This window comes from Microcebus murinus, chromosome 15 (genome assembly GCF_040939455.1).
Source record: "Microcebus murinus isolate Inina chromosome 15, M.murinus_Inina_mat1.0, whole genome shotgun sequence".
Lineage (NCBI taxonomy): Eukaryota > Metazoa > Chordata > Mammalia > Primates > Cheirogaleidae > Microcebus > Microcebus murinus.
The window spans coordinates 59,692,926-59,709,754 of NC_134118.1; the positions used below are offsets into that span (position 1 = coordinate 59,692,926).

Sequence of the window (16,829 nt, forward strand, 5' to 3'; positions counted from 1 at the left end):
AGGTATTGGGAGTTCAGCAACAAACAAGAGACACAGGATGCTTGCCTTTTTATAAGTACACTTTGTATTTTTATTGCTTCTTTTACTAATAGCTTTCAGAATCTTAATCAAGCCTAGAACATTCTGTCTGAAAGATTCCTATGAGATACCCTCATAATTTACCCAAGACCTAAATTCCAGTCTCCTGCTAGGGAAGTTGATTTACATTTCGCTGGATAAATACAGATGTTTTGAATAAAAATAGTGGAAAGACATCTAAAGCTAAAAATCTCCTAAGGAGTCTGCTTTTAATTTCTTGGCGAGCACATGGGTCTCAATGAGAGGACAGTTAGCACTGTTGGCTCAGGATGAGGTTCTGAAAGTATATCTGGACCTGTTACTATGGTCTGAATGTGTCCTTCCCAAATTCATGTTAAAATCCTAGATTCCAAGGTGATGGGATTAGGAGGTAGGGCCTTTGGGTGGTGTTTAGATCTGGAAGCCTCTGCCTCGAGATTAAGATGAGTGTCTGCCATGCTTTCAATGTGCCCCTCTCAAAGTTCCTATGTTGGAAACTTAATATCCAATGCGACAGTATTTGGGGGAGGGGACCTTTAACAGGTGATTAGGGCCTGAGAGCTCTGCCCTTATGAATGGATTAATGCTGTTATCATGGGAGTGGGTTTCTGATAAAAAGGATGAATTTGGCCCTTTCTCTCTGTCTTGAGTGCCTGCTTGCCCTTCTGCCATAGGACGATGTAGCACAAAGGCCTTAGCCAGATGCCAGTGCCATGATCTTGAACTTCTCAGCCTCCCTGTGAACCAAATAAATGTCTGTCCTTTATAAATTATCCATTCTATGGTGTTCTGTTATACTAGCTGAAAATGGCACTAAGGCAGTGCCTTTATAAAAGAGACCCCAGAGAGCTGGCTAGCCCCTTCTGCCAAGTGACTTCATAGTGAGAAGACAGCCATCTATGAGGAAGCAGTCCCTCCCCTGACCCCAAATCTGCAGGGCCTTGATCTTGGACTTCCCAGCTTCCTATACTGTGAGAGATAAATTTCTGTTGTTTATAAGTTACCCACATTATGGTATTTTGTTATAGCAGCTGAAAGGACTAAGACACCTGTTTTCCCCAAAGATACTGCAACTGCTGTAATTCTAAAGGGCAAGGATGGTGAGCCACTAGAATAAGGCTACTCTCATATCAGTGCTGGGTGTAGAGGTGATGGTGGGAACAGACTTGGCAGAGCCCCCTGAGGAATGCAGCCTCACCTCCCTTATCATCTTGACACTTACAGGCATGAATGAAATGAAGCCAGGTAGGTGGCTCGAACTAAACTCCAGTGATGCTTATGGAGTTCTTGGCACCAGCAAATGGAGACGAGGGGCTCTGCACACAGAGAGCAGTGTAGAGAGTGGGGGTCTAGGGTAGCTGCGTGTTGATAGGGGTCATTGTTGGAAGACCCTGGTTGAGGACACACAGGAGGGCAGAAGAGGAACGGCACCAGGAAGCCTCAGGTTGGCCTCCCGAAGTCAGGTCTGCCAGCTCTGAGAGACTGGTTGGTGGTAGGCTGGGTCCTGCTGCGGTGGAGCAGTGGGTCCAGAGGAGGTTATTTGCTTTCAATGTGAGGGCAGGGGCGGAACCATCAGAATAGGAGCTGAGAATGGTAGTGAGAGTTTTTTGGAAGGAGGAAGAGCCATGGAGGAATGAAACCGATCTTTCTATGACTGCTAGACATTTTCACAAATTAGCTCATTTCATCCTAACCACCACTCCCAAGAAGGAAAGGGAGGATGAGGGAAGTCACACAGCTTGTCCAAGACACACGCCTGGTATGCAGTCAAGTGGGGATTTAAACTCAATTCCCTCCGACTTCAGAGGCTGGTCTTTCAGGCTCTTGTCTGGGAGGCAGGATGTTCCCTTCATACCAATCTCCTACCTTACCCCTCAGCCACTCTCTCTTTTTCCTCTGGCTCTTGCAATTTACTTTTTCTGCCTTCTTTCTTAGTTCTTTTTTTTTTTTCTTTCTTTTTTTTTTTTGTTATTGCTTTCATTGCCATGTTGTGTATTTTCTTAGTTCTTTAACTAACTACAATTTGAAACAAATATATTTATCAAATAAAATAAATTTAAAAAGTAGACGTTGACAATTTTATAGTTTTCTAAAAAACCAGAGTCCAATTCTTTGACTCTTCTGAAATTACAGAAAAGTTGTTTTGTACTTACTTATCCAAAGCCTATAACTCATTTGTTCCCTATTTATGGATCAGTATAATCAAGGGAAATAGCAGGGCAAGGAATATATGATCGAAATATCAGAGTTGAGAGATGTAGAAACTGCAGCACGAAGAGGCTCAGTAACTTTCTTAGAATAATTTGGCTAGTTCCTGATGATACAAATAATTGAGGGAAAGAGTGATATTGAGAAAATCTTGAGTTTACAAATAAACTGAGTTTCAATAGTATGCTTGTAAATTGGTTGTCTGACATTGGATATATTTCCCCAATAAAAACAAAACTGATGTGACCTGATTGTCTCATAGATAATTGCTGAAATCCAGTATTTATACCCAAGAACACTACAACAAGCAAAAATTATTATGCAATACCTATAATTAACACAACACAGAGACAATACACTAACACAAACTTTAATTTTAAATGGATGGGCAGAGAAAATTTAAGTGGAGAATCTGGTGGAGATTGTGAAGGTGACATTTGGACACTATAATTAGAGAGTTCAAAGGACAAATGACAGACACTTGTTTTTAAGAATGTGAAGGTTTTCAGAATTGAAATGCAGTCATTTGTGTTAAAAACAAAACAAAATCAAACCTTGACAAATGGCTGGAGAAGGCCATGAAGTGTGGGTTCTCATGCACAAATGCCTGATAACAAGAACTTCAACCTCAACTTTGGACAATGGCCATTGCAAACTTACACACACACACAAATACTTCTGAGAGGACATCTGCTCAGCAACTGCCTGTCCAACCTTGGACCTGTGCCACCCTCGTGATAATGATCTCAAAAGAATGAGGTAATCTTCCTTATTTTTCCTTTAAAAACCTTTGTCTTCCTTTACCTTCCTGAATATGCACATAGATTACTATGAAATGCATATTTCCATTACAATGTCCATTCTCAAATAAATGTCATATTCTTTTAGAGAGTACCCTCCCTGTTTGTTATTTAAGTTGACAAAAGTTAGTAAAGGAGATTTCTGGAGTGCCCATTATCTATACCACTCAGTAGTTAAAAAACATCAGTTGCTCAAAATCCATCAATTACATACCATCATTCAAAGCAGAATTTTTATGTGGCATTCTCCCTTTATGTATATCTTCCACTTTGGCCACTTTAGAAAGTTCTTTTCACACAGACACAAAAAGGCACTTTTCCTTTTTTTGGTTTTGCAGTCCACTTAACCAGATCACCCTTTCTCCTCTTCATTGCCTGATAAAATATCCTCTCTCAAAGCCTAATTCAAATGCCACATGGATCAATTTTTTTTTAATCCCTTGACAAAGTATCCAGCTATTTTTCCTCTGAAACCAATTGTATTTTGATTGCATTTTCCCCATGATTTGTAGTCTGTGTCTCATTTTTGTGTCTGTATATGTGCTTTAGCTATAATATTAAAGTGCAAACTCTTAGGTATGCTTTTTCCACAGGTGCTCATAAATAATTGTCAGATACAATTAAACTGTATCAAATCAAGTTTCTGCTAATGTCTTCTCAGAAATGCCTTCAGATCACCTTTTGCAAAATAGTGTCCCTGTCATTCCCATTCCCTAGCACTGCTTTATGTTCTTTATAGCACAACACATGAGGCATATGATTAATAGATATCTGTTTATTGTTTGTTTCCTCCACTAGAATGTATGACCTATGAGAGCAGGGTGTTTGTTTTGTTTACCATGTTATTCCGAAAGCCCGGAACTGTGCCTGGTCCAGAGTAGGACTTGAATAAATTGATGCAATTGGAGGTAAAAGAAATACTACCTGGGGTATATCAAGACTTTGGGTCCAATAATTCAACCGTTCTGTCATTACTCAGCTGTAGGACATAGAGCAAGTCATCAACCCATTCTGGGAATCATTTTCCTATAAAATCAATGATTGTTACATGGGATCTCTGAGGTCCTGCCTCATCCTACTAATGTAAGAGTAGAAAGTTAAAGAAGTAAAACAAAGTTCAAGTGGATGTGAGAAGGAAAAAGAATGTTCTAGACTGGATTAACCCTTTGCACTGGGATGTAGCGAGTGCAGATAATGTCGAGTAGATAATGAGAAAAAAGCAAGCGAGTGCAAAGGGTTAAAGGAGTTTCTGTTGGTGGCTGGCAGAAAGAAAGAGTTAAAGCACTGAGGAAGGGCTGCCTGAGGACAAGGACACCTGGTCTTGCAAAGGATGCTCTTGGAGAGGTGTGTAGTGGGGAGCCCCAGGCCATGGAGAGAGGCTGGGCTGGTGGAGGGTCTGAGACAAAAGGCAACCTGACACAGCAGACCAGGAGGCAGGGGCGGGGCGGGGGTAAGCTCCACATGCTTGGCAATTTTGTCTCTCTTTCCAGAGAACAACCACTCTGCTGGTTTTGAGACCAAATGTCATGGTTCAGCCCACCGCTGGACTGAAGTATTATCCCAGTTCTTGGGCTCCAGGCTTGGAGGAATCACAAGCCTTGGCTTGTACAACAGAGAGCAAGATGACAGACACTCAGCAAGTATGCGTGAAGAATTTATTGTAAGGAAAGCTTAAGGGTGCAAAGCAAAAGTACGTAGACACTGCCTACTTCTATGTTTTTTCTTTTATATGTTAGTAGTTTAGATAAGGGTTATAAGTATTAATAGTTATACATGACTGTTTTGGGGACTGAATTCTTTCCAGGTATGTACATGACTTAAAAGTTTTGTTTTAGTAACTGTTTATAGTGTTCTTCCATTCCCTGCTAGTCAGTGTTCCATTCCTTAATTACCGAATTACCCCATTCCTTAAGACTTAAATAACTATTCCCTTTTTTATTTTTCTGCAATCATTTCCTCCTTATTGTTTTCTATAACTGCTTTCTCCTTTCTGTTTTTCTGATTTCCATTAGGTCTCACTTGTTTTTCTGTCCCTAACAACTTTGGCAGGGCCAGATTAAGCATGTGATTCACATGTGAAAGCAAACCACACGTTTTATACCAAGAACCACATTGGTTCTCCTTTTACTCTTTCTCATTCTCAAATAAGCTAGATCCTTATCGTTTCTGAATTTCCACAATACTTTGCACTTCTCATCCTAGATCCTAGAATATGTGTCTAGAACACAGGTGTAGTGCTGCAACCTTTTGTCCTCTTGCCTTGTGGCCCAGCTCCGGCGCCTCCTCTCCCCTACACCAGTAAGTCTGAGAAGGGCACTTTCTACAGTTCCTTTTCCAGCACCATCCTAGTACAATACCCTGCAGACGCTCCCTCTTTCATATACTCATATATTTTATGTTGAACCAGTGTGGGGCATGGTTTAATTTTAAGTCATATTAAGTCCCAGCTACTCGGGAGGCCGAGGCAGGAGGATTGTTTGAGCCCAGGAGTCTGAGGTTGCTGTGAGCTATGACGACACCACTGCACTCCAGCTGGGGCGACAGGGTGAGACCAAACAACAAACAAACAAAATCCCCAACTGATTCCAGGCAAAAGGCTTTGAAAGACCCCACATACACTGCTAGAGGGCTATAAATTTGAGAGGGGGCCATCCAGGAAGCACTCATTGACACTTCTTAAAAACAAACAAAAACAGATACAAAACCAATTTGGGAACTGACCCCCAAAGCTTCACGCTTTTTCTATACCATGGTCAAAGACGCTCTGTCCTTGGCTGCAATGACTTTCTCCTGACTCCAAAGAGACGCCCACGCACGGACACAAAAAGGTCAGAGCACCGAGCGAGGCCGCGGAGGGGAGAGAGGGCCAAGCGCCCAGGCCCCGAGTCCTGGACAGCTCCCACGCCCTCCCTGCCGCGCGAGGACGAGACGGTCCCCGGGGCCCTGGGGAGCGGCGCCCCCTCCCGGTGCCAGCAGAGCTGCGGCCGCGCCCCACCCAGGCCCGCCGCACCCGCGGGACACCCCGCGCTGCGATGAGACGCCTCGGAGCAGCCGCGCCCGACGCAGGCGCGCTGAGCCGGGCAGGGGCGGGCCGGGCCGGCGGGGCCGGGCGGGGGGCCGAGGCCCAGGCGGGGGCGGGCCGGGCGGAGCGGGGCCGGGGCGGGGCCGCTGGTGTTTCCGTTGCTTGGAGCAGTCTGGGTGCAGCCGCCGAGCTCCCTCTCCGCCCGCATCCCTGCAGCACCCTGCGCGCCGCCGCGCCCCGGGAGGTTCTGGCACTTGGGTCCCGCTGTCTAGGTGAGTGGCCGCCTGGCCCGGGGAGGGGGTCCCGGAGAGGGAGCGGGGTCGCCGGGTGCTGGGCCTCCGCCGGGCGCTGCCCTCGGAGCTGCGGAGAGGACCGGTCGGCCCGGCCGGTGGCGCGGCTCTCGGGACTCTCGGAGCGCCCTGGGCGGGGCCGGGCCGGCGAGCGGCTCGCTAACGCACCGGTCTTTCCTCTCTTGCAGTCCTGCCTCACCTTCTCCTCACCTGACGAGCCGCCATGGACCAGGTAAGGCCGTGCGCCCCGCTGCTGCGCTCGGGTTTACCCGCAAGGTGAAGCCGCGACAGGGGAGTTCCAGAATTTGAAAAGCCAGAAAAGTTTAGGAGTGAACTGAATCTGCCTTCGGGAAATCTCTTACACCTTTCTAGTTCCCCCTTTCCTGTGGTCCCTCTTCTTCCCGCGGAGTGTCCCCCGGAACCGGCCCCGACGCGGCCGCGCTCCCGGCGCGCAGCAGCCGGTGACGTGGCCGTCTTCAGCGCACTCCCTTTTCTTGAGTAATGTGTAAAAGTGGGCCTTTCCCAAAATCCGGAGAGTCGCTAAAATTAGACCAGAGCAGGAACAACTCATCGTGGTCATGTGAGGCTAAAGCATTTTTTTTTTTTCCTTAGCTTCCAACCCCCGCCCCGTAAAGTTTCCTGTGTTTTAATACTGTGGTTCAGCCTTGGTTTTTTCCAGTTGCTCAGCCCAATTTTACTGGAAAGAACTGTTGGTCTTAGGGCACCGACTCTTTTTCATGCAAAAGATTAAACGGAAGAGCTGTTTTTCTTAAGCAATGAACTCTTGGAACGAATTTTGAATTCAATTTGCCTTGGGACTATTGCAGAAGTCGATTATCTAATTATGGGCTGTTTTTAACCTTTTTTGCTGTTAATATTTCTCAAAAATGTAGGAAAGAGAAAATTGGTGAGATATATATATATATATATATATATATATATATATATATATATATATATATAGCAGTCTTTAAAAATAGTGGGGGCAGGGAGGAAAGGGCATTTATTGAAACCTTAAAATCTGTACCACCATAATATGCCGAAATAAAAAAACAAAATTGACCATGTTATGGCAAAAGAATCTTTTGTGCATAAGATATCAGTGCTTTAAAACTCCACCCCAAAACTAATTTCACAGATCTTGTCAATCTCGTTGGCTTGTCAAAGTTCAGATAGTTTTTTTTTTTTTTAAAAGAAGTGTTTTAACTGCTCAAACAATGCTGTCTCTTACTTACAATGCTGTGTCAACTACTTACTACAAGTAAGTAGTTCACTTTTTATCAAATTGACTTATCAAACTTGAATAAAGTTTCAGGGTCCTTTCCAAGTGAAAATGGGAGGATAAAGATGAGTTGGCAGCTTTATTAAATTCATACAGTGCTCCCATTCTTACTTCCTCTTTTGCACTTAAATGTAAGAATAAACCAAGTCTTATATTACTTCAAGTGGAAAGTTTAGGTTCTTCTCCGTGGAAAGGATACTTTTATGTGGAATTAACTTCCTTTACCTGAGGAATTTTTTTCCTATCTTGATATGCTGGTGTGGTGATGGACATGAGGATGTAGCAAGCATCAGAGAATAATTCCCTTTATCCTTGCTCATTTGGCTGTTTCTTGAATCTCTTTTGTAAGTTTCTCAGTGATGTCTGAGTTTTTCAGTCAATTCCTTTTCATTACGCAGACTCTTTACCCAACATGGTATAAATGAACCATTTTCCAATTGTGGACATTAATTTTAATAATTTCAAAGAATGCTAATAGCATGAAGGCCACTCTCTATATAAAACCTAGGAGAATGGTGGCTTGCCTTATCCAGTTATATATGTGATCTCTATCACAGTATAACACCAGGATTGTTTTCTATCAAAACCACAGTCTTTAATCATCATGAAAGTTATAAGTGATGTTAAAAAAAGATACAGAGTGTTGACTTTTGCTCTAGCTTTGTAATTAGTTATCTCTGTAAACCATAGAAGTAAAACATTTTGTTAAAATATTTAGTGTTAAAGCCAGGCATGCTGGTGCACATCTGTAGCCTGCTACTCAGGACGCAGACATGGGAAGATCCCTTGAGCCCCAAAGTTTGAGGCCAGACTGGGCAACATAGCAAAACTCTGTCTCTAAAGAAACAACAACAAATATAAAAATACATTGGCTTGTATTCTCTGGTTTGGAAAAATCAAGAGTTGGCTGTATTTCATACATGAGTGATCCACTTAATACATTTTTACTCAATTTAAGGCTTTGATAGCTCTCATTTTTAAGATAATCACACTTTAAAAATTAGATTTTGTGTAGTTTGTACTTAATTTTATTTAAATGTTGTTTATAAAGAGTTAATATATTTAGGGCAGTAGGAATGTCATGAAGGGAACACTAAGCTACATAATTGTTCACTAGAAACTTTATAAACATCAATGTTATCTCTGTGGTATATATTTAAACTGTACAAGGTTTGATCAGAAATTTTTGGGATTGGTTTGAAATTATTATGGTATAATAATTTACAAAGGCCTTGCAGAGCAAGCAGGATCAATGTAAAGAAGTAAATTTGAGGTGAGGCTCATTTTAGAGGCACTAACTAGATATTGGTTCCGTCTTTTTGTGCCATTCCCTTTTAAAGTCAAATCTCTCTGTAGCTAATAATTCACTCTTGGGATCTTAGATTAGGGTTACCTGTTTACTTATGGCCTGTGCTGCTCTGGGTTAGTCTCTTTCAGTTCCTGATCCCTTTGACTCTTGTCTTCATTTTGAATATTGAAAAAGAACTAGATCCAAAACTGCTTGGCTGCTTTGCAAGCCACTGAGCAATTCGTTGGCATGTAGCAAATCCTAATTCCCTTATCCAGTATCAAGTGCCCCTTGGAAGACCTACCTAGGTGATCAAGCTAGTTAGAAGTGGGCAGTCTGTGTTTTCTTTTTTAATGACTTCGAAGTTCAAAATAGTAGGAATATGACAATATTTTTATATCATAGATTCATTTCTGAAATAAAATTTATTAGTATAACCTTTATACTATTCTAAAATTTCACAAATGCATCAGCTTTTTTAAAAAAACTAGTGCTCCTAAGATCTTTAAGTATTTTTTAGATCCAGTCTTTGAGTTTAGTAGTTCATATAATACATAAACATATAAACAATTTATTAATGGGAAGGAATGTATATTCTTCCTGTTAGCTTCATTTCTTTAGAAACTAGTTGTTAACTCTTCTGTTTATTTTCCATCTGTGCATGCATTCATGAATGTATGAAGATTTTGCATTCCCACTATGCCCCAGGTGTTAGACAGGAGAAGCGCAGTGAGAAATGGAAGTAAGATTTATTGATATCATAGATGCATTGCCAAGTCCTTTGCCTTATTTATTAGTAGTCCTCATAATACAGTTTTGGAAATAAATATTACTATTTCTCTTTCACAGAAGAGGAAATTGAGGTTACTTAGCTGGCATTAGTTGTATAGGACAAAGAAAGGAAGGCATTACACATAGAGGCAATAACAACAGACGTAAATGCTTAGGGGTATGAAAGAGTTTGGCATGACCAGGAACTGCAGGTAGTATGGTATTTCTGGAGTGAAGCTGCAGTCAGGTGGGGAAATAGAGCCTTGACTTTGAAAGGGATGCCGGGTGGGTAGACAGGAGCCAGAGCGAAAGCATATGAACCATTCTATAGGTACTGAGGAGCTTTCAAAGAGTGTTCCAAGTCAGGGTGGGTCACAGTCAGATTTGTATTTAACAAGGATAAATATAACTTATTTATCTGGTGCCAATTTGATGGTTGCATTTCTGGAGGCTGCAGAGATAAGATACTGTGGCCAGGGGTTGAGGGCGGGGAGAGGGAAGCTGGATATTAGAAGACCACTTGGGAATCTGTTGCAGTAATCCCAGTGAGACCTCAAGCGCTTAAACTAGGTAGTGGCTGGAACTTTTGATAGGCAGGGCCTATGAGAAAGAGTGGGCAAATCTGATGCATGAGGGGGGTGGATGGTAAAGGGTTGCTGGTAAAGGGTCAGGTGAAGGTCAGCATGACTGACTTGCTTGACCATGGTTGACTGTGTTTTTCTTTGAGAAAAGAAAGATTGCAGGTTTGAGGTGGGAAAGAGACAGTAGTGGATTTGTTGTATTCGAGTTCCTTATAAAACATTTAGGTGGCGTTATTTAGTAAAGAGTAGGGCATATATGATCTCTGAATGCCCTTTTATCTCTATAGGTTCGTTTGCTTATATATTATTTATCTCTTCCTATAACTAAAAAGGATTTGAAGCTAACTTATTTCCTACCTTTGCCTAGGATCAACCATGTTCATTAGATTTGTGCCCATTGTTTAGATACAAAAGGAAATAAGGTTGTGAATCTGTATACACCTATCTAGTGCGGGAAATCTGTAAACTTGATTTATTTCTGAAGCACTGGTGTGAATAAATTGGTTAGCAATATCGCTTTTCAAGAGTTATTCACAGATGGCCAACTGAACAGTTAGGCATACTCTGCCCTGAGCTCTAATATGAACTCATGCGAGGCTAATGCCACGTGGCCACTTTAGCTCAGATCCTCACTGATATTCTTGGACAACTTCTAAGAGCACACAATTTAGCTTTCCATTTTATTGGTATTTGCCAAGGGAGGACATTCTCATATTGGCAGAGAGGTTTCTGAATGCATCATCTTCTGGCTCTGAGTTAGATTATGTGGAATGTTGGGTAGCTGTTTGATTAAATATTGATTACATAGAACTGGAAGACAAACTTAGGAGAGTTTAGTCCCCTTCCACTCCTTTAGGAAAGTTTTATTTAAAATGTCCCAGGCAGGTGAATGTTTTCTCATCTTTAAACTTGAAATTGTTATTATGTATTATTTTCCTATGTCTGAGCTTTATGTCTAGAAAAGCAACCCTTCACTTGTTTCTTGGTTAATTTTATTCATTTTATTTTGACCTAGTCTTTGAGGATAAAGAGCTTTTCATTTAGAGAAAAGAAAAAAGCCAACAAAATTATAGAGCTAAAGAATGGATATTTTTGTTGGTGAGAGTTAAAAGAGTGAATTATATGTTTTGGTCAAGTATTGTCTAAGAATATATAATGATTCTCTTGGTAAGGTGTTGGTGGTGGGGGCGGGGGTGGGGGTAAAGGGTATGGAGGATAAACTGAGGATGGGTGAAGGGAACAGGGCCAGCTTAGAGTGGGCATCAGCCTGGATGGAGTGTGGGGACTCCAGGGAACAGGGGAAGCCCTCTCCTGTGAGTCATGTAAAGTCACATTTGCAGGCAGTTTTGTGTGGGCAGTGGTGGGGTTTGGGCAGGATGTCCAAACAAGGGTTCTGCCCTTATGACTCATGTCTGTGATTCACATCTGGTCCCTTAATACCACTACATGGCTTTGCTAGCTTTGACTGGTGACTCTGATTGCATGGAATGTAGCAAAAGGGTTTCACAATTTCTAGAAAGCTCTCGAGAATATGACCAGCAGTTATTTCTTCTTCATAGCTAGTAGCTAACATTTTTGAGGACACTTCTCTTCCTTTCATCTTGCACCTAATATCCTTTAGTCTCAGGGATCAGAAGTCTTTTTCTTTGAGGCATATCCCTCGTGTCCCTTCTGTTTGTAACCTCTCCCTTATTTTTAACCTCTTTGTTTCTTCATAGCCTACAGACTGGATCAAGTCTGTTATTTTTCTTTTTTTGTAAAGTGTGTTTACACACTGTTGTTTGTAAAATGGGATGTCATTGAGATGATCTGCCTCTCAATTCACTCCTGAGTGTCCCCTGTCTTTTATCACCACCAAAGACCTTCTACTTGTCAAATCCAGGGGACCCTTTTGGTCTTCTTACTTGAGTTCCCTGTGGTATTGGACACTGCCTCTTCTTCCTTTCCTCTAGGAACATTTGTCTCCTTGGGCTTCCACGCCATCACCCTCTTTGGATTTTCTTCTTGCCTTTGGACTTTGTGCAGTGTAGCTTGGTGTTTAAGAACCCACAGCCATAGTCTCATGGCTTGAGTTCAAGTTCCAGCTCTGCTACTTCTCTGTTTCCTGGTCACTTGGATGACTCGACAAATCTTTCTAAGTTAGTATGTTTCTTCATCTGTAAAATGAGCTTAGTTCAGTTTTTTTGTTGCTTATAACAGAATACCTGAAACTGGGTAATTTATAAAGTGAATGAAGTTATTTCATAGAGTTATGGGGACTGGAGGCTGCATCTGGTGAGGGCCTTCTTGCTGGTGGGGACTCTCTGCTGAGTTCCAAGTTGGCTCAAGGTATCACGTGGTGGGGAGGCTAGCTCAAGTCTCTTTTTCGTCATGTAAAGTCCCCAGTCTCACTCCCATGACAACTCATTGATCCATTAGTCCATGAATAGATGAATCCATTCATGAGGGCAGAGCCCTTATGACACAATCACCTCTTGAAGGCCCCACGTTTCAATACTGGCTCATTGGGGATTAAGTGTCCATGTGAGGTTCAGAGGAGACAAACATTCAAACCCCAAAGCATTGGGTTTACTGAGACGACCCATGTGAAGCCCTGAGCACAGTGCCTGGCTCATTGCTGCACTTACCAGATACTAGCTGACATTCTGTCGATCACCTTCCCTTCCCTGCTTTCCACCCCATTAATATTGCCTTGGGTGGTGGCCCCCTCAGGCAGCTGCAGCTACCACAGTGTGCCAGTAACTCACAACCCTGCTTCTCTTCCAATATGCCTGTGATGGAGAAATGCAAAACCAGCCATCTTCTTGCCCGTCTAAAAACCAGAATCATCTAATTATTTCCCTTCTACCCTGCTCTTGTTTCTGTTTATATTTTCCTTTCCATTTCCATTGCCCCTGCCTTTGATCAGATCTTCTTGACCTCCTTTTGTGTTGTTAATTTTGAAACTGTCTTCCTATCTCCACTCCTGCACAGTCCATTCCATCGTCCCTGCTGCTGCCAGAGTCACTGTTACTGTGCAGAGTTGACACTTTCTTCCCTGTTTGGGTGTCCTCTGATGCAGGGGTCCCCAACCCATGCAGAGTTGTGTGATTATTTCATTATACATTACAATGTAATAATTATCTAAATAAAGTGCACAATAAATGTAATGCACTTGAATCATCCTGAAACCATCCCCCCTTCGCCCCTGGTCTGTGGAAAAATTGTCTTCCATGAAACCTGTCCCTGGTGCCAAAAAGCAAAAAGGCTGTGGACTGCTGCTCTAATGGCTTCCTGTTGCCTAGAGGATGATGTCAGTGCTTTTTAGTGTGGCTTTTGTGCCTCTTCTCTCCCCTCAACATGACCTTTTCCTTATTTGTTTTTCTATTCAACTTTAGTGCTTGTTCCACTCTGCTGAAATGCTTAACCCTTAATCCAAAGTATCAGATTGATCGTTTTGTTCTTCCATGCTTTTATGCATGCTGAAAAATACTCTCCTGTACTTCTGTACTTTCCTGAACCAGCCTGGCATATTCACAAGCAACCTTCAAGACATTTTTTGGAATTTTCCCCGTATTTCTTTCTTTCCACTCTTTCCAACTCAGTGTGCCCTTTCTGTGCTCACAGTACCCTGATCCAGCCTCTGTGTACATCCTCGACTGCCCTTGGTTAGTTATATACCTGTCGTTTTCTACTTGACTTTAGGGATCCTGACTCTTTTTTTTTTTTTTTTTTTTGAGACAGAGTTTCACTCTGTTGCCCCAGCTAGAATGCTGTGGCATCAGCCTAGCTCACAGCAACCTCAAACTCCTGGGCTCGAGCAAGCCTCCTGTCTCAGCCTCCCGAGTAGTTGGGTCTACAGGCATGTGCCACCATGCCCAGCTGATTTTTTCTATATATTATTTTTTAGTTGGCCAACTAATTTCTTTCCACTTTTAGTAGAGACAGGGTCTTGCTCTTGCTCAGGCTGGTTTCGAACTCTTGACCTTGAGCGATCCGCCCGCCTCAGCCTCCCAGAGTGCTAGGATTACAGGCATGAGCCACCACCCCTGGCTGGGATCGTGACTCTTAACTAATATTTTGCACATGAAATGCATTCAGAAAATGATTGTTGGGTTAATTGAATAAACAGACAGGTAAACTGCAAGGGCAGTCAGTCCTAAGTTCTCACATTAAGAAAAATTGTGGTATTTATTCATTTATACTGTCATATCGATGTTGTCCTCATAATCAATTTGAAGTGGTCTCTTTAAACAAAAACTGCAGTTTGATATGAGAGAAATAACTTTCCCAATCCATGCTAATTTTGAAGAACTATCTTCTCAAATCTTATCAATTTCTCTCCTGACCCATAGCTCCTTTTAATTATGTTAAATCATATGAAATTGCCAATATTCAGCCATTCGATTTCATATGGCTCAAGCTACAGAACTAATGGAGGGGGATTGATTGGTCTTTAGGCACCTGTGCTCCTTCGATGGGGTGGAGCCTAGCCTGGCTGTGGGTGCATTTCCCCCATGGAGGAATGAGCAGCTCTGGCTTAGTTTCATGACCTTTCCATGAGATAAGTGGGAGAGAGGTCCTCCCACCCCTTTTCCTAGTTGGCCAGAGTCCTTTGTTTAGCTGAGGGATGGAGGAAACGAAAGCTGCTACCAGGCAACAGTCTGGGTCTGGGGCACAACCCGAAGAACACCTCTTCTTCTCTTGGGTTGTGTTCCTTTGGCCTCATGGTCATAACACTTGATCTAAGGAGTTAAGGTCAGGAAGAATTTTATGAGGTCAGGTTTTCCAGTAGGTTCTCTCATAGCCTACCCTGTTCATGGGAAAGAACAATGTATCTTCTCTTCTTGAATAAGAGGACAGACTACTGTTAAAGAAAAAATTATTGCTCTCTGGGAGGCCGAGGCGGGCGGATTGCTCAAGGTCAGGAGTTCAAAACCAGCCTGAGCAAGAGCAAGACCTCGTCTCTACTATAAATAGAAAGAAATTAATTGGCCAACTAATATATATAGAAAAAGTTAGCCGGGCATGGTGGCACATGCCTGTAGTCCCAGCTACTTGGGAGGCTAAGACAGTAGGATGGCTTGAGCCCAGGAGTTTGAGGTTGCTGTGAGCTAGGCTGATGCCACGGCACTCACTCTAGCCTGGGCAACAGAGTGAAACTCTGTCTCAAAAAAAAAAAAAAAAGAAAAGAAAAGAAAAAGAAAAAATTATTCTGACAGTAAGGAAGACTTTATTCAAGAGCATTGCAGTATACATCACGACTATCACAATAGGGGAGAGAGATCAGGCTCAACTGCAAATACAGTGAAGACAACTGGGGATTTATAGTCAACAAGCGGAGTGAGGAGGTCAGTGGATGGAAAAGTACCAAGAGGAGACATCTGGTTAGGGAGTTTCTCAAAAAACTCACAGAACAGGATTCTTGCTGAAGGCAGGCTAGGATGATCTGATGTCAAGGATGGGGGATAAGGAATTGATAAGACATGGGGAGTGCCTTAGTTCCTTTGGGCAGCTATAACAGAATACTGTAGACTGGGTGGCTTACACACAACAGAAATTTATTTTCAAGGTCCAGGGGCCAGCGTGGCCAGGTTCTGGTCGGGTTCTCTTCTGGGTCGTAGATTGCTGCCTTCTTGCCATCCCCACAAAGCAGAAAGCAGAGAGAAGCAAGCTCTCCCAGGACTCTTGCACGAACACTAATTTCATCATGGGGACTGTGTTCTCATGACTATTTCTAATCCTAATTATCTCCCGAAGGTCCTGTCTCCTAATACATCACGTTGTGGGGTAGGATTTCAACATAAGAATTTTGAGGGGACATAAACATTCAATCCATAAGAGAGGGTGATCAGATATCAGGAGTTAGAGGTATCCTTCCTAAAGTGGGTTACCCGGATTCTTGCTGCAACTGGGCTGGGCAGGCAAAGGGGGCCCAAGTACAAGGCCTAGTTGAGAAGAGGCCTCAGAGGAGCCTGTTCAAAGTTTGTCAAGGAGAGAGTCTTTGTCACTGTCTCCTGGATCCTCGAGTGTCACTTTTTTAGGGAGCATAATTTAGTGCCACTAAAGAGGGAAGGTCACTGAGCTGACCTTTGACACCATGTCCTGTGGAAGTTCTTTCCCATGGCTATTTTTCTTTCATCTTTTAAAATTTATAAGTAGTATAATTATTGGCATATGCAGCAATTAGAGGCTGAGGCAGAAAAGAAATTTTTCCCCTTGAAGGTGACTGTGCTTCTGTGCATCCGTAATAAAACACATGATTGTAAACCAGAGCAGCTATTTCTCAGCTTTGGATGGTATCTTATTACGAGTCTGCGGGAATTCAGTAACATTTATTGGTAAAAGTAAATGCTGGAGCCTCCCTTAATCATAAGGTAAGAATTTATGGCTTAGTGTTAGTAAAGCCTTCTGACTCTGAGGATCTAATGACATTGCAAACTCCCTTTGAAATATTAAAATATTTTGATTATTAAAAGTACTATATATGAGATAATATGTAACAGGAAGCCTCGTAAAGAATGTCTTCCAGTACATCTTTGTAAAGTTCA

The 16,829-nt window shown here is 42.5% G+C and overlaps 1 protein-coding gene across 1 annotated transcript in view; it reads left to right on the plus strand.

Moving 5' to 3' along the window:
- Positions 1-6,203: 6,203 nt before the first annotated feature.
- Positions 6,204-16,829, plus strand: part of ANXA5 (annexin A5) — a 29,893-nt gene continuing 19,267 nt past the window's right edge. The window contains exons 1-2 of the mRNA XM_076010645.1: positions 6,204-6,359; positions 6,566-6,609. Coding sequence (XP_075866760.1) covers positions 6,601-6,609 — 9 coding nt within the window. The 5' untranslated portion in view covers positions 6,204-6,359; positions 6,566-6,600. The remainder of the gene's footprint in view (positions 6,360-6,565; positions 6,610-16,829) is intronic.